At 34.5% G+C, this 24650-nt stretch overlaps 1 protein-coding gene across 3 annotated transcripts in view; it reads right to left on the bottom strand.

Annotated features, from left to right (window-relative positions):
• The window catches only part of LOC133191891 (uncharacterized), a 97139-nt gene that overhangs the window by 31206 nt on the left and 41283 nt on the right, over nt 1-24650 (bottom strand). For all 3 annotated transcript variants that reach the window (XM_061327634.1, XM_061327635.1, XM_061327637.1), the window contains 7 exons: nt 18616-18750; nt 15415-15518; nt 14606-14730; nt 14173-14426; nt 13234-13434; nt 11414-11581; nt 2038-2223 (listed from right to left, as the gene is read on the bottom strand). In XM_061327634.1, coding sequence (XP_061183618.1) covers nt 2038-2223; nt 11414-11581; nt 13234-13434; nt 14173-14426; nt 14606-14730; nt 15415-15518; nt 18616-18750 — 1173 coding nt within the window. The remainder of the gene's footprint in view (nt 1-2037; nt 2224-11413; nt 11582-13233; nt 13435-14172; nt 14427-14605; nt 14731-15414; nt 15519-18615; nt 18751-24650) is intronic.

Raw genomic sequence — 24650 nt, 5'->3', positions numbered from 1 at the left:
TCCTCATTTGAATAACTGCGATACACCTGAGATTTAATTCTATACTGATTAATATGAAACGCAGTGGGTACTTTTAACACTGAACTGTGGAAATTTAAATCAATAAAGGAACAGATCCTTTAGCAGGTAGAAACTTTTATTTTATAGCCCTCTGGTGTTGATCTATGAAGCGGAAGGCACAGGGGCACATTCACTTAATCAAACATTAAATACTTAAGCATCTAAACAGTTACAAATAAATATTTTTTTTCAAGAGGTCTTAAACCATGCAAATACCAGGCTCTTGAAAATTAAAGATGTGTAAATATAGCTGTTAAAGTTGAGATATTATTGCCAAATTGAATTTCTTCATTTTAAAATCTTCTTGACATGCTTGCTAAAGCAAAGACTCTGAGGTGGGTGAATCATGTCTATGTTACAGTCGATAAATGGATAAAGTCTTGAAATTTAGGACATAAACTATGGTGTACATTTTCAGTTTAATATAGTGTTATGTTTGCTGCTTTTTATCATTAACTAGAACTTTCCCCATATGGGATTAAATCCCCACCACCACCACCAACTAACATGCAAGTTTATAGAAAATTACACAAAAATTTTTAATCAAAGGCCTTTAAAATATCTCTGTCTAAGTAATTTTACATTAGAACAAATAAACAATTGCCCTTTTTTTCAACATATCTATGTATTTTGAACAATCATGCATAGTACTTAATTTCAATTAGCCTGGGTTAATGACACAAAATTTACTTCGACAACATTTCAAATTTGGATATATCTAGAAACTACACAATATTTGGATTACACTACATTTACAAATCCAGATCAACTTTTCTCCTCTCTTATTTTATCCCTGGTAAAAGAACTGAGTTTCAACAAATCCTAACCAGTTATTATCTCCCCTTGAAAGAGAATTGTCCCTCTACTTAATGAAATTCCTATAGAGATGCGTCCAGATACTATAAATAGGATTTTGTCAAAAATGAGCATATGCATGGTAATTATTTTTCAGTTGTAAAATACAAAATAATTTAATCATTAACACCAGAATTTGGGTGTGTTGGAGAGCAGGGAGTTGGGCAGGGGCTGTAAAGTCCTTAAGGATCATTACTTTACGGGCTGTAAAGTTCTTAAGGATCATTTCTTTACAAACTGTCTAAAAGGAACAATATATTTTCACCTTCCTAATCTCTTCATGGCAAAGTTTACTGCAGATGAATTTAACACTATCTATTTTTCATAATCACTTTAAATTGTATCCTCTTCATCTAAATCATGCAATAGCTGCTTGATATACTGTATATGGAACATAATATGGTGAATAACTTTGTAACCTGATAATTTTATGAGATTAATGAATGCAATGAAATCCCAATACAGTATTTTTCTTTCTCTCAACAGTAAACATGTCATTGATCAAAGAAATTAATATTTTAACAGCTGAAACAAAATATGCAATCCAAATCAATCATTTGATCTTTTCTCCTTTGACAATGCTTCCAATACAAGATTTCAAGAAAAAAGTTCCAAGAAAAGGTGTATTAAAAGTGCTTTAAAATATGCTTTAAGAATGTCCTTCAGCTCAAGAGCGAACACCAATCAGACATTTCCATGAAGCTTTTAACTGTGTTGAAACGACATAAGTTGGATTCAACCCCTTTAACTGTTCCCATGTGAAAATGGTCAGATTTGAACCCCTTACCTTTGCTGATATGAAATTGGTCAGATTTGAGCCCCTTATGTTTGCTGATATGAAATTGGTCAGAGTTGAACCCTTTACCTGAACTGATATGAGATCGGTCAGATTCGAGCCCCTTACCTGAACTAATATGAGATTGGTCAGATTCCAACACCTTACCTGTGCTGATATGAGGTTGGTCGGATTCGAACCCCATACCTCATTTAAAATTGGTCATATTCGAACCCCCTACCTGTACTGATATGAGATTGGTCGGATTTGAACCACTTACATGATACGAGATTGGTCAGACTTGAACCCCCTACCTTATATGAGATTGGTCAGATTCAAACCCCTACCTGTGCTGATATGAGATTGGTCAGATTCGGGATATACAGGTTGGCTGTCAGAATCGCCAGGGCATTCTCCGGTTTGTGATTGTCTGGTGTACATATTACGTAATCAGGCAGCTCAATTCCTGGTTCCTGATTGGCTAATTGGCCTGGTCCCCAGCTTGAGGATGTAACAACTGAAGCTTTGATTCTCTGAAATATAGAATCAGTGGTAATTAATCCATCAGTATTACATTCTCTATCTTCAAAAACATTCCAATTTCATTCAAGTTTGATTAAAAGACAGATGCTGATTTATGAAGTTCAAATACGGATCAATCTTTCTTTAATAAAAATGTGTTTTTCCTATCATTAAAATGTAAATTACATCTTGTTATAAGCTCTTACTGGGAGAATTTATGTGAGAAATCATTAGCTTGTACACTGATTACTTCTCTACTAGAAAGCATATTGATCAACTCCTATAAAATGTCATTCAGATCTTTAAATGTTTCCATTTATCAATGTGCATCCAATAATGAATGTTTTTTCAATGACACCCTCTGGAGCTATTGATACATTGACTTCTGAAGTAAATGCCTGGTCATTTCTCACTTTTCATATTGCTTATGTGAGCTTTCTAATCCAATTCTAGCAAATCTCTTTCATGACAAAAAAATATAATAACAAGAAATATATGCTAAAACAATATGAGGAGATTGCAAGTTTTCAACAGTTTGGTACAATGAAATTTTCATTGTTCTGAACAGTCCTGAATCAAATGGAAAGTGGGTCAATGTCACTCTTTTGAATAGAACAAACTTTTTCAAAGGGGCAGGAGCTAATATGTTGAAGGTGCGACCGTTTGGGCGAGTGCAGATACCTATTCAGTTTTAATTTATATCTCTCTCCTCTATATCTATTCTATTCTATCTCTCCTGTCTTGAAGTCAAAACTCCTGAGCATAGTCAATTTAAGTCCACATATGATGATTTTACACTGTGCCCTTGCTTAATCCCTATCAATATGAAGATAAACGAGACATTTTGTACAATGTAATTTTAATGCAAGAACATACCCTGGTGCTGATCCAGCTTGGGGTGTGTGGAGGTGTGGTGTGATTATGGGGGTTAGTTTGGATACTGCCTTATAAGTGTTTAATAAATTTTGGATCCATCCCTGAAAAACTAGACTCCCCCTAGCCCTCAACCCCCTTCCTCCAGTTAGCACATTAGTTTGAAATTACCAAAAAATTTGAGAGACATGATTTAAACAAGTCCATGCCTTCTTTGCCTTCTTTAAGTGATTCAGAAACAAAATTTTCACAAAGTTTGGTTACTGCTCTATATAATCTTTAATAGTAACATGAAAATGAAATTTTCATGAGCAGATGAACTTGGGTAATTACGACAAAACAAAGTTGTTGTGAATAAAAAGTGATTTACAGCAAGGTAAAAAAAAACAATGTTTACTGTATAACCTCTGTCAATTCTGATAGTGCACCAATACTAATAAATATAGGCATTTTACAATACGTCTCTAGTGGCAAGTTTAATTTATGATGATATCCATTTGTTTTGGAACATATGTCTACTTTAAATACTTTTAAAATGATATAGTTCTACTTGTTAAGTGACACCTGTATGTTTACAACAAACATGCACTTACCGTAAAGAGATTTTTGTCAAGGCATACATGGCGTTTGATTTTTTTTTCTCCCAATTTTCAACATTTTAAAAAAAATTAGAAATATGTGCAGAGGACATGAATGCCCCACCCAGGGTTCATTAGTAACGCAACACAAGTATTTGTATTAGTGTAGGAAGTTTGATGAAAATACCTTGAATACTTTCTTTAAAACTGAGTTTAATACACAATAAAAAGTGAAGTCAAAGGTTATTGGGAAGTTCAAGGGAAATAGACACAGTTGATAAATTCTCATCAAATAATGCATTAGTGCATAAGCTTACATAAAAAAAAAACTGGAATAGTTTTGTTGAGCAAAAAACCAAGTTTGAAAAATGTGAGGTCAGATCAAAGAAAAGGTCAAGATCAAAAATGTTGATGAAGATGAATAGCTAACCTCAATATGCATCAGCATATGAAGTTTAATAAAAATACCTTGATTTGTTTCTTTGAAACTAACTAACCATTGAAGTCAAGGTCAAAGAAAATGTCCAGGTCAAAAATGCTATTAAATAGCTCTCATCAATATGTGTAAACATTTAAAATTTGATAAAACTGTCTTGATTTGTTTCTTTGAAAATATGCTAATCACAAATTTAAATTTAAGGTCCAAAAAAAGGTCAAGGTCAAAAATATTGATGCCATTGAATAGCTCTCATCAATATTTATAGCATATAAAGTTTGATAAAATATCTTAAATACTTTCTTTGAAATTTTGCTAAACACAAACTTGAGGTCACGGTAAAAGGAAATGTCAAGGTCAAAACTTGATGCAGTTGAATAGTTCTCATCAATCAGTGATTTTTCTTTGGGTCAAAATGCCACCAATATTCGGCTATTTCCCCTCACAAAAATTAGCTATTTTTTCCCAATTATTAGTATATTTTTTCCCAATTTCAAACATACGGAAATTATGTTTTAATTTTGAACAAAAGTCGCTAAATTTGCTGACAGAGTAAATACGTTTTTATTCTTCAATTTTATTCTCCAAATCCATGCATATGCAGCCAATTTTTTTTAATAAATGTGTAAAACAATGTAGATATCCATATAAGCAGATAAGTAGCCTATAATATACTAAATAAATTGGTAAATAGTTCCCAGATACAAGTCATGTTGCATGTTGACATAATGATTTTGGTTTGACTGCCATTATTACATAGAGGGTCAGGCTAATATCAGAAAATGGACAACACATAAGGTTTCTCTAAAACCAGGAAAAAACAAACAATAAAGACTGTAAATTTGATTATCAATATAAAACAGTTTACTAGATTATGAGTCTAAATGCTATATTATTATTTTTTATGAAATTAGACAAAGCAATTCCAAGAAAATAGAAGCTACAAGGTGTGACTAATATAAGCCATGTTCACATTCAATAAAATATTAATGTTAATTTTTTTTAAATGATTATTTTATGAATTTAAATCAAATTCAAAGTTAAAATCAAACAAAAACTGTTGTTATTACTTAGTTTCTTTTTTTTTTTATGTATTTAGCATTCTAATTTACTATAAATGATTTTTCCCAATTTGAGGAAAATGTCGCTAATTTTTCCCAATTCAAAATGAGGGGGTGGTGATTTAAAAAACAAAAAAAAAAAAAACAAAAAAAATCACAGTCAATATGTATCAACATATTAGGTTTGAATAAAATATCTTGAATGTTTTCTTTCAAAATGAAGCTTAAAACCATTTTAAGATAAGTGAGGTCAAGGTCAAAGGACAGGCCAGGGTAGAAAATATGGTTAAACAGTGAACGACTCTCATCAATATATAATATATATATATATATATATATATATATATATATATATATATATATATATATATATATATATATATATATATATATATATAAGCATATAAGATTTGATAAAAATATTTTAAGTTTCTTTGAAATTGAGATAATCACTAATTCAAGAAAGTGAAGTCAAGGTCACAAGAAACAACAAGAGGCCCGTAGGCCACATCGCTCACCTGAGTAACTTTGGCCATGCTGTTCTTTACCAGATTTCCACCCTTTTAATATACCTATTGTGGCCCCGCCCTACCCCCGGGGGTCATGATTTGAACAATTTAGAATCTACACTACCTCAGGATGCTTCCAAATAAGTTTCAGCTATATTGGTCCAGTGGTTCTTGAGAAGAAGATTTGTAAAAAATTTTCTTATGTATTTCAATGTAAAACTTGGATTCCCTATTATGGCCCAGCCCTACCCCGGGGGTCATAATTTGAACAATTTATAATCTACACTACCCCAGGTTGCTGCCATATAAGTTTCAGTATTTCTGGCCCAGTGGTTCTTGAGAAGAAGATTTGTAAAAATTTTTCTTATGTATTTCAATGTAAAACTTGGATTCCCTATTGTGGCCCCGCCCTACCCCCAGGGTCATGATTTGAACAATTTAGATTCTACACTACCTCAGGATGCTTCCATATAAGTTTCAATATTTCTGACCCAGTGGTTCTTGAGAAGAAGATTTGTAAAGATTTTTCTTATATATTTCAATGTAAAACTTGGATTCCCTACTGTGGCCCCGTCCTACCCCCCGGGGTCATGATTTGAACAATTTAGATTCTACACTACCCCAGGATGCTTCCATATAAGTTTCAGTATTTCTGGCCCAGTGGTTCTTGAGAAGAAGATTTGTAAAGATTTTTTCTATATATTTCAATGTAAAACTTGGATTCCCTATTGTGGCCCCGCCCTACCCCCAGGGGTCATGATTTGAACAATTTAGATTCTACACTACCCCAGGATGCTTCCATATAAGTTTCAGTATTTCTGGCCCAGTGGTTCTTGAGAAGAAGATTTTTTAATGACCCCACCCTATTTTTGTCTTCTCTTGATTATCTCCCCTTGTGAGGGGACTTGGCCCTTCATTTTAACAATTTAAATTCCCCTTCACCCAAGGATGCTTTGTACCAAGTTTGGTCAAAATTGGCCCAGTGGTTCTTGAGAAAAAGTCAAAAATGTGAAAAGTTTACAGACGGACGGACAGACAGACAGACAGACAGACGGACGGACGACGGACAAAATGTGATCAGAAAAGCTCACTTGAGCCTTCGGCTCAGGTGAGCTAACAAGGTCAAAAAATATTGATGCAGTTGAATAGCTCTTACCAATATGTATCAGCATATGAAGTTTGATAACAATATCATGAATAGTTTCTTTGAAACTTAGCAGAACACAAATTTAAGAAAAGTGAAGTCAAGGTCCAAGGAAAGGTCAAGGTCAAAAATAAGGATAAGTTGAATAGTTCTCATCAGTATGTATCAGTACATAAGGTTTGATAAAAATATCTTAGACAGTTTCTTTGAAATTGAGCTAAACACAAATTTAATAAAAGTAAGGTCAAGGTCAAAGGAAAGGACAAGGTCAGAAATTGTTCATGCATGTGAATAGCTCTCATCAATAAGTATCAGCATATTAAGATTGATAAAAATATTTTGTCAATGAATAGTTTCTTTGAAACTGAGCTAAATGCAAAGTGTGATGGAAGGACAGACAGATGAACAGAAGGGAGGATGGAAGGACAGAGGGATGGAAGAGGACATGACAAACACTATATGCCCAAGCCATATTCATGGCAGGGCATCAAAAATTAAATACACAATTTTCCCTGATTTAAATCTTTTTCATTGATTTTGCAGTTAAATTCAGTAACACACTAATTTTATGGAAGTTATGTAACCCCACTTAAAAGATACAAGTTTATTTGAGATATTAACTGAAAATAATTTGTGACAATAAATAAGTTTCTTATCTTGATCTTTAATCCTTTCACCTCAAGATCAACAAGGGTCATGTTTTAGTCTAAAGATAGTATTATATTATAGTAAATATTGTGACTATTTCATACAATATATAAACTTGGGACCTCAAAATCAAAATCAAAAATCAATTGGGGTGTTTTTTTAAAAGTTAAAAAAATCAAAGTTATGGCTTCATTGCAAAAGCTTAGAGACAACTAAATTTAATATATATAAACCATTAATGCAATCCATGAATTTCTGACCTTGACTTTTAGACCTCAAAATCAATAGATACTTTATATCATGCATAGTTATGATGATATAAAAATTTCATTGTACAAGCTTAAGGAATAAAAGAGATATTATCCAAAAACTAAGTTTACTTTTTCAAACTATATATATGAATTGTGACCTTGACCTTTCACCTGGTCTCAAAATCAATATTAAGAGTATTTCCTGTGATTAAGAGTCATTACCTAAGTTGCAAAAGCTCAAAGAGAACTGAGTTAAAATCTGGAACTATTTTATATGATATATGAATTTCTGACCATTGACCTTTCGACCTCAGAATCAATAGAGTTTTTCTTTAAGTCATAGGAAGTTGTGAAATTTCATTGCAAAAGCCCATCAAAAAGAAAATAAAGTTGTAATTGGACACATTTTTATGCAATATATAAATTTCTGACCTTGACCTTTGACCTTAAAGTGGCTTGGACACAGATTTGAAGTAAATATTTTCTCAAATTCTCTGTACATTATCATGACGTACATGTTGCTAGAGCATTTCACATGGAAATATATAACAAAAGCCTGTTAACTTCATATATCTAGAACTTATTAAAACTATGAATTTTGGGACGAATTTGATTGAAACAAATTCTTGCTCTTCAAAAGGTGAACTTTATACTTAAAAATTAACAAATGGTAGAAATTTTGCTGTGTATCAATAAACAAGAGGCCCAAGGGCCTTGAATCGCTCTTCTGATAAACTGTACAACCTATCACTTCTATTTGAAGCCTCTAAGTATCCTGTATATTTAGATAAAGCCTTGAAACTCCAAAGGTAGGTCATCATGACCTACATTTAAGATGAAACATTTTGAGAACCCAAGATGATTCTAAACCAATTAGTACCTGAGAGTAGGTCATGGTGACCTACTTATCACTAGTCATTCTCTGAGGACCCAAGATGCATCAACTAAGTTTGATGATTCTAAGACAATTAATACCTAAAATATTTTTAAAATCATTACCATAAAATTTCAAAAGCAGGTCATAGTAACCTACTTCTCAGATGACATACTTTGAGGACCCAAGATGCATCAACTGACAAAGTTTGATGATTCTAAGCCAATTAGTACTTGATATATTCAAATAAAGCAATAAAATTTCAAAAGTAGGTCAGTGACCTACATTTCAGTCAACTTACTCCGAGGACCCAAGATGCATCAACTGACAAAGTTCGATGATTCTAAGCTAATTAGTACCCGAAATATTTCATTATAGCCATATAAATTGAAAAGTAGGTCAGGGTGACCTACTTTTCAGTAGACATACTCCGAGGACCCAAGATGCATCAACTGACAAATTTTGATGATTCTAAGCCAAATAGTACCCGAAAATATTAAATACAGCCATAAAATTTCAAAAGTAGGTCATGGTGACCTACATTTTAGTTGTCATACTCTGAGGACCTAAGATGCATCAACTGACAAAGTTTGATGAATCTAATCCAATTAGTATCAGAAATATTTAATTAAAGCCATAAATTTTCAAAAGTAGGTCACGGTAACCTACTTTTCAGTCGACTTACTCCGAAGACCCAAGATGCACCAACTGACAAAGTATGATGATTCTAAGCCAATTAGTACCCAAAATATTTAATTATAGTCTTATAAATTGAAAAGTAGGTCACGGTGACCTACTTTTAAGTCGACCTACTTCGAGAAGATACATGGCCGCATTTGGCTCAGAAGAGCTAAAAATATTGAAACTATAATTAAGAAATTTCAGAGTAGAAATGCGCAGGTATGTTAAGGCAGTACCCAGATCATATTTAGGCGAATTTAGACTTTTTTCGTAAAATGTAACATTGATAAATCGGAAAAGCCATAGATAAAACATTTACTATAATTATCCATTGTATAGACGTCATTGAGTTTTACGCTAAAAGAAGCACTCCACTACGACGTCATCACGTGACGTCTAAAAATAGAAAAATTGCCTTAATGAAAAAGTGAAAAGTTCAACACTACCCCTGGGATAATTCAATTCTTTTTGTGAAAATAATTATGTAAAAACATCACTGGGTCATGAAAAGTGCTGCTAGAATCATACTCTCCCGACACAGAAAAAATTATTCCAAAGTTTCGCATGAAACCTTACCAAAATTATTACATTTTGTACAAACGATCAAGGAACTGTCATCAATTCATGTTAATCATACGATTCTAGCAGCAGTTTCCAAGTACTATAGAATACAAGCTTTCGATACAAACAAAATTATGTCTCAAAGTATGCGGCGTAGTGTTGAACTTTTGCAACTTTGTTGGTATAGAACGACAGAGGAAAGGCTGAACGCAATTTTTAAGCACTGTCTGTGTTCATTATAAGAAAACATGATGAGAATATATCAGCGTACCTGACTCTTAATCTTTAATTCCTTATGAATCACACATAACATTCATGGTATATGCTTGAAAACTCCCATTTTACATAAATGTTTACATGAATTCTCGTCACGTTTCATTTTCACTTGGCAAATATTTGATCAATAGTTATGACGTCATGGGTTTGGTATTTAACCCCCGTGATAAATACTTAGCTGTTTATACCACCCAAAAACGACATGATTTTGTTTATATTATGTTTTTGAATGATTCCACTCATTTCTTGGACCTGAAATCAAACTTTAAATATAGATATTAAGAAATCATTATTTTTAAACTTCACGTCATACAGCTTACTATGACATCATATTGTAGAGGCAAGTAGTATATCTCTGGGTGTAGCCTTAACATACCCACGTGTGAGAAAGCAAAGCCAGCTCACCAGTATTGTCAGTCAGTTCTCGGTGATATGTGCCGAGTTTAACAAATTGAATACACCCAGTAAAACATTAAGTTAACATTAACAATAATAGAGCTTGTGCTCTGTTTACAAAAAGAGATGTTTGATGTGATGTAAAGAAAAATGTCATTGTCATTGAATCCTAAGAATATTCATGTAAGTTCAATTCATGTAACTGGTTTTATTTTTTGAATAACCAAAGGAATTTATAATATAAACAATGCACCTGTGTATAGGCCCCTTTAAAATCAACAGGGGTCTTCTTGAAGTCATAGGGAGTTATGAAATTTTATTGCAAAAGCTGAAGGACTTTTAGAGATATAATTTATGCCCCCCCCCCCCCCTTTCCAGTTTTTGCAAAAGTCATGGGACAAAAAATATTGCATGATTTCATAATAAAATATTTAATGTGCATATATTTTCCCTTATATAATACTAATTGAAAAAGGTATATTTCATCCTGTATAAAAAAACATGTTTTTTACATACCCAAAATTCATTTTTTTTTTTACAGTTAAGTCATGAATGCTCAACATAATTTCAGAGCGACATCATCAGTGATCAACATGTTCAACACATTCAATTTATACAGTTGAGGTTTGACAAAATAAATCATTTTATGGGTTTAAAACTACAGTGCCCAAATATTTGTTCTAAATCAGTCAAAAATGTCAATATAAGTAAAAAGATATCATTTTTAAACATTTATTAAGATGAAAATACAAGTTGGTTAGTGATCAAATCTACCATAAAGCCCTTTGGGCTTTATGGAATTTGATTAAGTTACCAACCCAAATTTACATCCTGATAAAAGTTTAAAAAATGATACTTTATTTCTTAACAAACTATTGCTGACCAAGGTTATTAAATAATATGGATATCTTACATGTTTTAGATTGCCCTCATTTTTCCACAAGCACCAAAAAATAAATACTGGTACAGGTAGGACAGGGAGAAGAGTGATCATCAATCCAACAGTGTGGGACAAGTCAGGAAACTGGTAGGTGCTGTAGCACAGAGGCTCATCATAGACGACTGTCACAATAATCAAACCCTGTAAAATACAACCATAACGTAGGCTCATCATAGACAACTGTCATCATAATCAAACCTTGTAAAACACAACCATAATGTAGACTCATCATAGACAACTGTCACCATAATCAAACCCTGTAAAATACAACCATAATGTAGGCACATCAAAGACAAATGGCACAATAATCAAACCCTGTAAAATACAACCATAATGTGGGCTCATCATAGAAAACTGTCACAAACAAAACTCTGTAAAGTACAACCATAATGTAGCCTCATCATAGAAAACTGTCACAAACGAAACTTTGTAAAGTACAACCACAATGTAGAATTATCATAGACAACTGTCACAATAATCGAACCCTGTAAAATACAACCATAATGTAGGCACATCAAAACAACTGTCACAATAATCAAAATCTGTAAATGTGGGCTCATCACAGACAACTGACACCATAATCAAACCCTGTAAAATACAACCATAATGTAGGCTCATCATAGATAGACAACTGTCACAATAATCAAACCCTCTAAAATACAACCATAATGTAGGCACATCAATAACAACTGTCACAATAATCAAAATCTGTAAAATACAACCATAATGTAGGCACATCAAAGACAAATGGCACAATAATCAAACCCTGTAAAATACAACCATAATGTAGGCACATCATAGACAACTGTCACAATAATCAAACCCTGTAAAATACAACCATAATGTAGGCACATCAAAGACAAATGGCACAATAATCAAACCCTGTAAAATACAACCATAATGTAGGCTCATCATAGACAACTGTCACCAAAATCAAACCCTGTAAAATACAACCATAATGTAGACTCATCATAGACAACTGTCACAATAATCAAACCCTGTAAAATACAACCATAATGTAGGCACATCATAGACAACTGTCACCAAAATCAAACCCTGTAAAATACAACCATAATGTAGGCACATCAAAGACAAATGGCACAATAATCAAACCCTGTAAAATACAACCATAATGTGGGCTCATCATAGAAAACTGTCACAAACAAAACTCTGTAAAGTACAACCATAATGTAGCCTCATCATAGAAAACTGTCACAAACGAAACTTTGTAAAGTACAACCACAATGTAGACTTATCATAGACAACTGTCACAATAATCGAACCCTGTAAAATACAACCATAATGTAGGCACATCAAAACAACTGTCACAATAATCAAAATCTGTAAATGTGGGCTCATCACAGACAACTGACACCATAATCAAACCCTGTAAAATACAACCATAATGTAGGCTCATCATAGATAGACAACTGTCACAATAATCAAACCCTCTAAAATACAACCATAATGTAGGCACATCAATAACAACTGTCACAATAATCAAAATCTGTAAAATACAACCATAATGTAGGCACATCAAAGACAAATGGCACAATAATCAAACCCTGTAAAATACAACCATAATGTAGGCACATCATAGACAACTGTCATGATAATCAGACCCTGTAAAATACAACCATAATGTAGGCTCATCATAGACAACTGTCACCATAATCAAACATAATCAAATAGGTAACTCAAACTAATAAGTAACTTACTATAATTATATTAAATAGAAGTGACATGCCCCTCTTAATCAATTAAAACAAAATATTGGTGATGGAAAAACTTACAAACACAACAACTGGAGTGAGGAACTTCCAGGTCAGTTTCCACCATGGACTGTCTGTGGTTCCTGTCATGTCTGACACATTATTCCAAAGTCTCTGGGCCCCATACACCCAGGCCAGAGAGACACACTCCCCAAATGCTATCAGGTATAGGGACAGCTTACCCACATAGTGATGGGAGAAGTAGAATAGGTACAAACCTCCCTACAAAGATACATAACAATCTTGATCATCATGTGTTTGTATGAAGTGTGAATACACTTAAGCTTAAAATCATAACTTTATGATGCTTGGAAAATTGACATGGCAAGGGAAATAACTCTCAATGCAGCAAACATGAAATGCATCCATTAATTTAAATCAAGAGTATCACGGTATACAAAATAATCAGTCTGAATTTCAACAAACATCATAGAAGGTAATGTAAATTTTGACATCAATGCTATTATAGAAATCTTTTTTGTTGTACTTATGCAGTCATTAAAGGCACACAGAAGTTTGATAAAAACAAATGATCAAATCACAATACCAAGCATATATAATTATATACAATTCTGACCTTGCTATTGGTATTGCTAATAAACCAAAGACCTTATATTTCTGTCAAGAGCGACATCAAATTAATTTGTTGGATTGCCAACAAGAGTCATTTCACTTCAGTGTCAGAACCCTTGGGTCATAAGCAATCTTTATAAGGATCTTGTATTAATTGCTATTGCTTCTCCTGATACAAAGTTGTTGCCTCTGGAGGAAGTGAGATAGACATGGCCATTCCTATTTAAATATACCTGACGAACTTATAGAAAGACAAAGCCCATCTGATTTACATCCAGGGCATTGGGTACCAGTTCAACAGGGGCCTTTTGCTACTACTTTGTCAATTTCTGAAAAGTGTTTTGACACCTCTACAATTATGTCCATTACATATTTGCAAAAACTTACTTGTGTTGTCAGCAGAAGTCCTAGTACCATGGCAACACAGCAGACTACCGCCAGCACTGGGCATTTGAATTTCCACCTGAAGCGCCACCTATCTGGCAGGAAGTGAAGGAGAGCCGACACGATGTTCTGTAAATATGTACACTGGGTACCTACCCCCATCAGAATCAAGGTCAGGAAAAAGATTGTTTTCCATACCTGAGCATTGTTAGTTCTGGCAATGACGGATGTCATCAGTGTAAACACAAGGTCAAGTGCTGCAATAATAAAAATTTCTTATCATGAAGCATTCAAATGAAATCAAAACTCAAATTCTCACAGATGGCAGAACAATAAATCCTGTGCACACATCAACTGATATTGCTAAAGCAATACCAATAAAATACTTTTTCCCCCCCAAGATTTGTATTTCAAAATTCATAAGAAAGTATAAAACCTGTCATATTATGATGGTTTATAGAGTTGTTGTCCTTTTGTCCATTGATGCCTAGAGCAGCAAAAATGGTGAACCCACTGACCAGCATACCAACCAGGTGAGCCGTGATCACCAGCAGGCAGTTTCTACAGTAAAATATAGAACTTGTTCTTCATTGCACTGCTGACAGCAGTGTATAAATTACTGTTTTGGTAATGAGGTCATCTATGAAAACTCAACTCATCAGTTAGTGATTCAATAGGTCATCTTTGAAAACTCATCAATTAGTGATTCATTGTTTCTATCTAAATTGAAAACATTGCATTTGCATGGTTACACTGTTGCCAGAGCTTTGAATTGAATTCTGTACATCAACCTGAAGACTGCATTGAAATACATGTACTGTCATAAATACACTGCACACAACTTGCATACTTTTACTGTACCAATACAATTTGTGTAGTAATGATTATATTGCAGTTTATTTCGAGTGTGACAGAATAAACAAAATATACCAAAAGAGCTAGGATTTAACTTTTTTGTTCTGTACAATAAAACAGAAGTTTGGAAAATTTATATTTATCTTCTGAGAAACACAGTGAATGGGAAGGCCTTGAAGGTCAATGGAACTATGGCACATCTATCAAAATTTTAACGAGCCATTTTGAAAATGAATGGGCTATCTATATATTCTGAACGGTTGGCGCCGCCAATGGTTGATTTAATGCGCCAATTTTCACTTCAATGTGACTATGGCGCATGATGGAAGCTCTTTCCAATCACTGGGACCACAGCATTTAGATTGGATAAGCATATTGCTTTCAACAAACCTAAAGCAGTGACTATGGAAATGGGTATAGCCAGCCAGAGATGTCAAGGATCCTGTGCCCAGACCCAGCGAGCTAAACATCAGCATCCCAGCAGCAACCCATGCCTGATAAAAAGCAAAATGATTGAAAACAAACACTTGACTCAACATATTTAAATCTAAAGAATTGATTTAAAATCTTCAAATGTTTCTAGCATACAAGTTTTTTCCTCTCCTTTCCAGCACAAAATATTAAAATTTAAATGCATTCTGTAGAATATCACTTATTTTCATAAAGTCAAATTTTCGAGGATTGAAAAAAAAAGACTTGTTTAAAGGGATTTGATTTTGTGGTTGAAGAAGAAACTTTAAACATTTTGTAGGGGACATGAAATCATGGGTCTCTTTAATTCACATACCACAAAATCAATGAAAATTAAGACCCCATGAAAGTTAGTGATTTCACAGCCAGTATTTAGTTTACAATACAGAAAGAATCAAATTATGTACTAAACAAAAGCAGGAAAAAAAGAATATGATTTCAATTTTTAAAGATTCTAATGTATGTATAATTATGGTTATTAAGATTACTTCAGTTTAATTTATAAATAATAAACTTCTGAAAAAGATGTCTGAAATGATACTCGAGTCTCAAGAGCTTCAAAAAGATATTTAATTACAGTACTGCAGTTCAAGCTTGATGGTAGCATTCAAAATTTGCTGTTTCATTCATTCCATCCCTTTGGCCAGAAGAGAATTAAGAATACCTTTTTCTAAATTATTTTCCCAAAATTGCAAAATTCCACAAAAAAAAATGAACTGCAGAACTTATATGGATAATATGCACAGTTAATCCATGACCAGGAATGAATGAAAGTTTTTTTTTTCTTCTTATGCATAGATATGTGAAATGATAGATACCCAAATTTCACAGCACTAAAAGTAACAAGAGGCCCATGGCCACAATGCTCATCTGAGTCAAATATGGCCCTACTGTTCTTCATCAACAGATTTTTACTATATATTCCTATTTAAAACTTTGATCCCTGTTGTGACCCCACCCTGCCCCCAGGTGTCATGATTTTTATAGATGTAGCCCCACCCTACTCCTTGGGGTCATGATATAAACAAACTTGAATCTACACTACCTCAAGATACTTCCATATTAATATGATTAAACATGACTTTGCTCTTCTTCCAAATTAATGTGATTAAACATGACTTTACTCTTCTTGAGAAAAAGAACTTTTTCCCTATAATATACTGTATGTTAAACTCTGATAGCACATTGTGGCCCAACCCTACCCCAGGGGGCCATGATTTGATCAAACTTAAATCTGCACTACCCAAGGATGCTTCCACATCAATATGACTAATTATGGCTTTGCTATTCTTGAGGAGATTTTAAAATGTTTATTCCTACTTATGAATAAACTTTGATCCTCCATTGTGGTCCCACTCAATCCCCAGGTTCATGATTTGACCAAAGTTGAATCTACACTACCTGAGGATGCTTCCATATCAATTTGTCTATACATGACTTTGCTGTTCTTGAGAAGAAGATTTTTAAAGATTTTTTCCTATATATTCCTATTTAAAACTTTGATCCCCCAATGTGGCCCCACCCAATCCCTGGGGGGTCATGATTTGTTCAAAACTTTATCTACACTACCTGAGGATCATGCCTGCTTCCATATCAATATGTCTACACATGACTTGAACAAACTTAAATCTACACCACCTGAGGATGCTTCCATAGCAATATGACTAATCATGGCTTTGCTGTTCTTGAGAAGATTTTTTTCCTATATATTCTTATGGAGGATGCTTCCATATCAATATGACTAATCATGGCTTTGCTGTTCTTGAGAAGATTTTTTCCTAATATACAGTATTCCTATGTAAAACTTTGATCTCCCATTGTGGCCCCATCAAACCCCTGGGGCTCATGATTTGAACAAACTTGAATCTACACTATGTAAAGAAGGTTTCAAATAAGTTTTATCTCTTTGGACCCGTTGGTTCTTATGAAGAAGTTTTTCAAAAGATACCACCAAATTTTCACCAATTCTTAATTATTTCCCCTTGAAAGAGAGTGTGGCGGGCTCATTTGAACAAACTTGAATCCCCTTTACCCAAGAATGCCTAGTGGCAGGTTTGGTTGAAATTGGCCCAGTGGTTGTCGAGAAAGTTCAGTTGAGCTTTCAGGTCAGGTGAGCTAAATATAGTTTTCAACTACATGCATGTATGCTTCAAAATAAATTCAAAGTTCAAGATTTTATTTTTATCATCATTTTGGTTCCATTCCATAGCAAGATGATATGCTATTCTTACAAAACATACAAGAAATACTTTTCCTTACAGCCTCATTTTATTTTTAATTCCCTATACATCAAAATTTGTATTGTTTAATGGGCCACATCACTCACTTGAGCACATTGGCTAGGAAAAAGCAGAAATCAGTTCAGTATTGAAAAGTTTAGATTTGACCCCCTGTTGTGGTCCTGCCCTACCCCCAGGGGTCATGACTGGAACACACTTGAATCTTCACAACCTGAGGATACTTCTATAATAATATGACTAATCATGGCTTTGCTAATCTTGAGGAGATTTTTAAAGACATTTCCTACATTTCCTACATATTCCTATGTAAAACTTCTAACCCCTCTTGTGGCCCTGCCCTACCCCCAGGGGTTATGATATGAACAAACTTTAATATGGAGTATAGTGAAGCTTTCACGTAAGTTTCATCTTTTCTTGCCCAGTGGTTCTTGAGAAGATTTTTAAAAGATGCCACCAAGTTTTCACAAATTCTTAGTCTTCCCTTGAAAAGAGAGCATGGCGCTTCCTGTGAAAAAACTTATATCCCCTTCACCCAAGGATGCTTTGTGGCAAGTTTGGTTGAAATTGGCCCAGTGGTTCTTGAGAAAGAGTCGAAAATGAGAAAAGTTTACAGACGACAGACAGACACTGGACCCTCTTTGATCAGGAAAGCTCACTTGAGCCTTTGGCTCAGGTGAGCTAAAAAGGTAGTTTAGATGCAAACTCAATTCCACACATCCATGGTATTTGAGATATTGGTGTTCAAGATACTGAAGATCAAGTGTATTGTAAATCAGACAACTCAAATATGACAGCAACATTGTCAAAATCTCCAAAAGGAGGAAACTATACATAGAGGTTCACTGTGTATTCAGCCTAGCATAACAGAAAGTCAGCTAACCTCCAGATTACCTAGAACGTCCCACTTCATGTTCAGGAAGCCTTTGATCCCTCGGAGAGCCCCGTCTTCTGTACAAAGGTGGACCATTAGTGACACTGCTAACACTTGTGCTAGTCCATACGTTATGTACACCGCCTATAAACACAAAGTAAGGACAGATATTAGTTGTGTATAAAATGCAAAAAAAAAAAAAAAAAAAAAAAAAGACATGGATCTTTTTTTTTTTTTTTGAAACATTTTTTAAAATTTAAATGAAAGGATGGGGGCAAGTCACACATCAGATATTATGATTAAATATTATGATGTACTTGAATCATTCTCTAGGATTCAACAAGTGACTTTGAAGTCCTGTATTGGCCGGCATTGTGTATTGAATAGAAAATTCTCAGAGAAAAAAAAAATACTTTAACACTCAATGCTTGACATATGTTTTAATTAACATTTATTTATATCTTTTTATTAATTACAATGAAACATTACGACATGTAGGACATGATGGATTCAATAAGTACACTTCTTCTAGAAGTGCTTAGCTTGTAATTGAATGTAAATATTCATAAATAAATGAATTAAGACACTGTAACAATACTTTATCAACAAAACATGGGTATAATATCCATATAATGAAGTACTGATAGACTATTCATTAATTCAACTTATTATATAGTCTATTTATAGTCCCTATACACTAATAATCTATACAAGAGCAAATAGTTCATATAAAACTAAATATTAACCTGATTTGAAGCTGTATCCATCAGAAGGTCAGTGTGAGTGCATCACAAACACCACCTTAAACAATGTAATAGAGCTGCCAACGTCATAAAATGAAAAATCGAGCTGTTTAAGCAACTGGTTGCTGCAGATTTTTTTTGTGGATGATTTTTATAGGACTGAAAAATTTTAATTTTCTTTTTTTATTCAATGCAAAAATTTAGATAGCAGGTTTGCATGGAAACGCACAATGACAATGTGAGCAAGGATTCATTTCTTTTATAATGATAGTGAAAACTGAAGGTGGACAGCTAGGAAAATTCTGGTATTTAAAACTTTTAATGTAGAAATAGAAAACTGGAACAATAACAAGAGGCCCATGGGCCACAACGCTCACCTGAGTATATCTGGCCCTGCTGTTCTTCAACAGATTTTCTCCCTTGTAATATGTATTCTGTCACACCCTACCCCCGGGGGTCATGATTTGAACAATTTATAATCTACACTACCTCAGGATGCTTCCATATAAGTTTCAGCTTTTCTGGCCCAGTGGTTCTTGAGAAAATTTTTTAAGAATTTTTTTAAATATTTCAATGTAAAACTTGGATTCCCTATTGTGGCCCTGCCCTACCCCCGGAGGTCATGATTTGAACAATTTAGAATCTTCACTACCCCAGGATGCTTCCATATAAGTTTCAGCTTTTTTGGCCCAGTGGTTCTTGAGAAGAAGATTTGTAAATATTTTTCTTATATATTTCAATGTAAAACTTGGATTCCCTATTGTGGCCCCGCCCTACCCCCAGGGGTCATGATTTGAACAATTTATAATGTACACTACCTCAGAATGCTTCCATATAAGTTTCAGCTTTTCTGGCCCAGTGGTTCTTGAGAAGATTTTTTAAGATTTTTCTTATATATTTCAATGTAAAACTTGGATTCCCTATTGTGGCCCCGCCCTACCCCCGGGGGTCATGATTTGAACAATTTATAATCTACACTACCCCAGGATGCTTCCATATAAGTTTCAGCTTTTCTGGCCCAGTGGTTCTGGAGAAGAAGATTTTTTATAAATATTTCAATGTAAAACTTGGATTCCCTATTGTGGCCCCGCCCTACCCCCGGGGTTCATGATTTGAACAATTTAGAATCTACACTACCCCAGGATGCTTCCATATAAGTTTTAGCTTTTCTGGCCCAGTGGTTCTTGAGAAGAAGATTTGTAAATATTTTTCTTATATATTTCAACGTAAAACTTGGATTCCCTATTGTGGCCCCGCCCTACCCCCAGGGGTCATGATTTGAACAATTTATAATGTACACTACCTCAGAATGCTTCCATATAAGTTTCAGCTTTTCTGGCCCAGTGGTTCTTGAGAAGATTTTTTAAGATTTTTCTTATATATTTCAATGTAAAACTTGGATTCCCTATTGTGGCCCCGCCCTACCCCCGGGGGTCATGATTTGAACAATTTATAATCTACACTACCCCAGGATGCTTCCATATAAGTTTCAGCTTTTCTGGCCCAGTGGTTCTGGAGAAGAAGATTTTTTATAAATATTTCAATGTAAAACTTGGATTCCCTATTGTGGCCCCGCCCTACCCCCGGGGTTCATGATTTGAACAATTTAGAATCTACACTACCCCAGGATGCTTCCATATAAGTTTTAGCTTTTCTGGCCCAGTGGTTCTTGAGAAGAAGATTTTTAAAGATTTTTCCTATATATTTCTATGTAAAACATTGATTCCACATTGTGGCCCCGCCCTACCCCCGGGGGTCATGATTTGAACAATTTAGAATCTACACTACCCCAGGATGCTTCCATATAAGTTTCAGCTTTACTGGCCCTGTGGTTCTTGAGAAGAAGATTTTTAATGACCCCACCCTATTTTTGTCTTCTCTTGATTATCTCCTCTTGTGAGGGGACTTGGCCCTTCATTTTAACAATTTAAATTCCCCTTCACCCAAGGATGCTTTGTACCAAGTTTGGTCAAAATTGGCCCAGTGGTTCTTGAGAAGAAGTCAAAAATGTGAAAAGTTTACAGACGGACGTACTGCTGGACAGACAGACAGACGGACAGACAGACGGACAGACGGACGGATGGACGACGGACAAAATGTGATCAGAAAAGCTCACTTGAGCCTTCGGATCAGGTGAGCTAAAAAGAGAAATCATTACTAGGCTTATTTTTCATTTTCACTCCATAAGCCTTACGCTAAAATGGTAAGGGTTTGCAGCTCAAATGTTATTATAGCAATGCTTGAACCAATCAAGCCAGCTGTGTATCCGAGCTGGCAGTGATTTTTCTACAATTTTTAAAAGGGGCCTGTGCCTTTTCAATTGGGAAAAATTGTCGACATTTGTGTCAAATTGGGAAAAAACAATAAGATTGTAATTAACCTTCATATTGACAAGTAAAATAAAATAATAAGTAAATGTAATATCATTTATTGAATTTATTTGCTACAAAATTTTTCAAGTTCAACAAAATGGACAGTTCTACATTTTAATTTTCTTTCATTTTTGTATTTTGATTGTCCTATAGATATCCTTTTTTTTTTTTTTTACCATTATGGTAGAATTATAAATTGAGAAAAAAAAAATCATTCCTGATTTCTCGTTATTGATCGCATTGGAGATGGAATAATCTTGACACTATTTACAAGCATGTATTGCTGTATCGCATATTTCTCTGCAATGCCAGTCTCTGCAGGATGAAGAAACAGTTTAATTTTCGTGAAATCAAGGACACTTGTTGTAGAACTACTAGTACTTGCAAATTACAAATAAAGCTATGCTTAACAGATTCACATGCATATTTAAATTTCTTACGATGTATTGACACAAAAGTTTGACTTCCACATGATCAATTTTCCAAGTCTTGCAAACACACAATTAAACTGTTGTTTTTCGTCGTTATTTTAAGCGTCCGAATGACCAAAACAATAGCGTTCCATTTTAGATAAGTCGTACATAAAAAATTCAATTAAACCAAAACAATACGTTTTGATTTTGGGAAAAAAGCAGTTGAAAATTGGGAAAAAATCGGTAATTTTTAAGAGGGGAAAGGGCCGATATTCGGACCTAAATTGAGTGTAGAAAAATCACTGGCTGGAAAACCATTTTGCAAGCCTGTAGCTAATTATTATCTATACCTTATGATGGGAAATGTTGTCTTACACAATGGTAGGAAAACACAGAAGTTATAATTTGTAATGTTGACAATTTTATGTCTTTACTGAAATGAAAGTTTATAAATTAAAATGGTGTCATCATGCAGCCTTCAGTGTCTTATTCCAACTCGGAGTTAAACAATAACGATCAATCAGTGTCTTATTTATTCAATATTGGACTATATAACAAAGCACCAGTATGGACTCTTTGGGTGGTTACTATGGCTTGATGTTTACCAGAATAACAATCTTTGAACATCAAAAATATTAAATAAAGCATGACATTTACAAAGCAAGGGCATTGCAAAGCAAAGCATCGCCACACAAAAAAAACATGTCAATCCCTATACAAATTACTACTAGGTATAATACCACAGATCAAAGGAACATCAAAACAAGAGGCCCATGGGCCACAACGCTCATCTGAGTTACTTTGGCCCTGCTGTTCTTCACAAGACCTCCCCTATGTAATATTCATTGCGGCCACGCCCTACCCCCGGGGGCCATGAATTGAAGAATTTAGAATCTACACTACCCAAGGATGCTTCCACATAAGTTGCAGCTTTTCTGGCTCAGTGGTTCTTGAGAAGAAGATTTTCAAAGATTTTGCCTATATATTTCAATGTAAAACTTTGATTCCCTATTGTGGCCCCGCCCTACCCCTGGGGGCTAAGATTTGAAGAATTTTGAATCTACGCTACCCAAGGATGCTTCCACAAAAATTTCAGCTTTTCTGGCTCAGTGGTTCTTGAGAAGAAGATTTTCAAAGATTTTGCCTATATATTTCAATGTAAAACTTTGATTCCCTATTGTGGCCCCGCTCTACCCCCAGGGGCCATGATTTGAACAATTTAGAATCTACACTACCCAAGGATGCTTCCACATAAGTTTCAGCTTTTCTGGCCCAGTGGTTCTTGAGAAGAAGATTTTTTAATGACCCCACCCAATTTTTATCTTTCCTGATTATCTCCCCTTGTAAGGGGGGTTGGCCCTTCATTTTAATAATTTAAACTCCCCTTCACCCAAGGATGCTCTGTACCAACTTTGGTTAAAATTGGCTCAATGGTTCTTGAGAAGAAGTTGAAAATGTGAAAAGTTTACAGACGGACGGACAGACAGACAGACAGACAGACAGACGGACAGACGGACGGACGCCGGACAACAGGTGATCAGAAAAGCTCACTTGAGCTTTCAGCTCAGGTGAGCTAAAAAGTGAAAAGTAATACAGGTAATCTTCGTTATCTCGACATCGCCGGGACCATCGGAAAATGTCGAGATATCCGAGGTGTCGAGATATCAGAGTTGAGACTTGACGTCCAAGATTTCACTGCATAGCAAAACAAACAAGCTTATTATATGTACATGACTTTAATATAGACTGTAGCTCAAGATATTTCAGAATTCCCTCTATTTTTATAAAAAATCTAAGAAGTTATTTTAAAAATCTTGTTTATAAAACGTGTTCTTTATCGAAATCTTTCTAAATTCACAAAGATTCAGCGCAAAGTTACATCATTCGCGTGTAACTTGCCTTTTTGTCAGAACGGGATACGAAATGCGCTCTATAAATTTCAAACCATACAAAGTCGACATCCGATATACGGAAAAAATTAAATGCAGATTACTTTTTTCTTATTTCATTCAGGAAGAATGTACATTAAACTTAATTTTTTAAAGAGATTTGTGTATCTAAACTAACGTAGTAATGTTACAGAAGCATGAATTACCGCTGATTCGGTCAATCGTGTCGTTAATTGGATTGTTTCCTGTTGAATACATTTTAACCATAGTTGCCAACTCACCCGATTTTGTCGGGTTACACCCGATTTTTCGACCCTTAACCCGATTATTTTTTATGACACAGCGGGTCATGCTTTTCTCCCGATTTTTGCCAAACAACCCGAAAATCTCCCGATTTCCGAATTTGGTTCGAAAATTAGGTTGCACTTTTAACTTCCAGTTGCAACCCAAGCTTGGATCTACGTAAACAATGCCGATGGCTATGTTCAGTAGGCCGTGTACCAGTAAATTATCAGTGCAGGTGTAAACAATTACCCGCGAGTTGTTTTGACAAATCAGGGTTTGAAGTCAATTTAAAATGGCTTCCGATAGAACTATAGATCGTTATCAGGGCCAGCAGGAACAAAT

This window comes from Saccostrea echinata, unplaced genomic scaffold (genome assembly GCF_033153115.1).
Source record: "Saccostrea echinata isolate AGI-Se365-2 ecotype Australia unplaced genomic scaffold, CSIRO_AGI_Sech_v1 ptg000025l, whole genome shotgun sequence".
Taxonomy (NCBI): Eukaryota; Metazoa; Mollusca; class Bivalvia; order Ostreida; family Ostreidae; genus Saccostrea; species Saccostrea echinata.
Note: the sequence above shows the minus strand (reverse complement) of the source record. Positions and strands in the feature narration are given on the sequence as shown.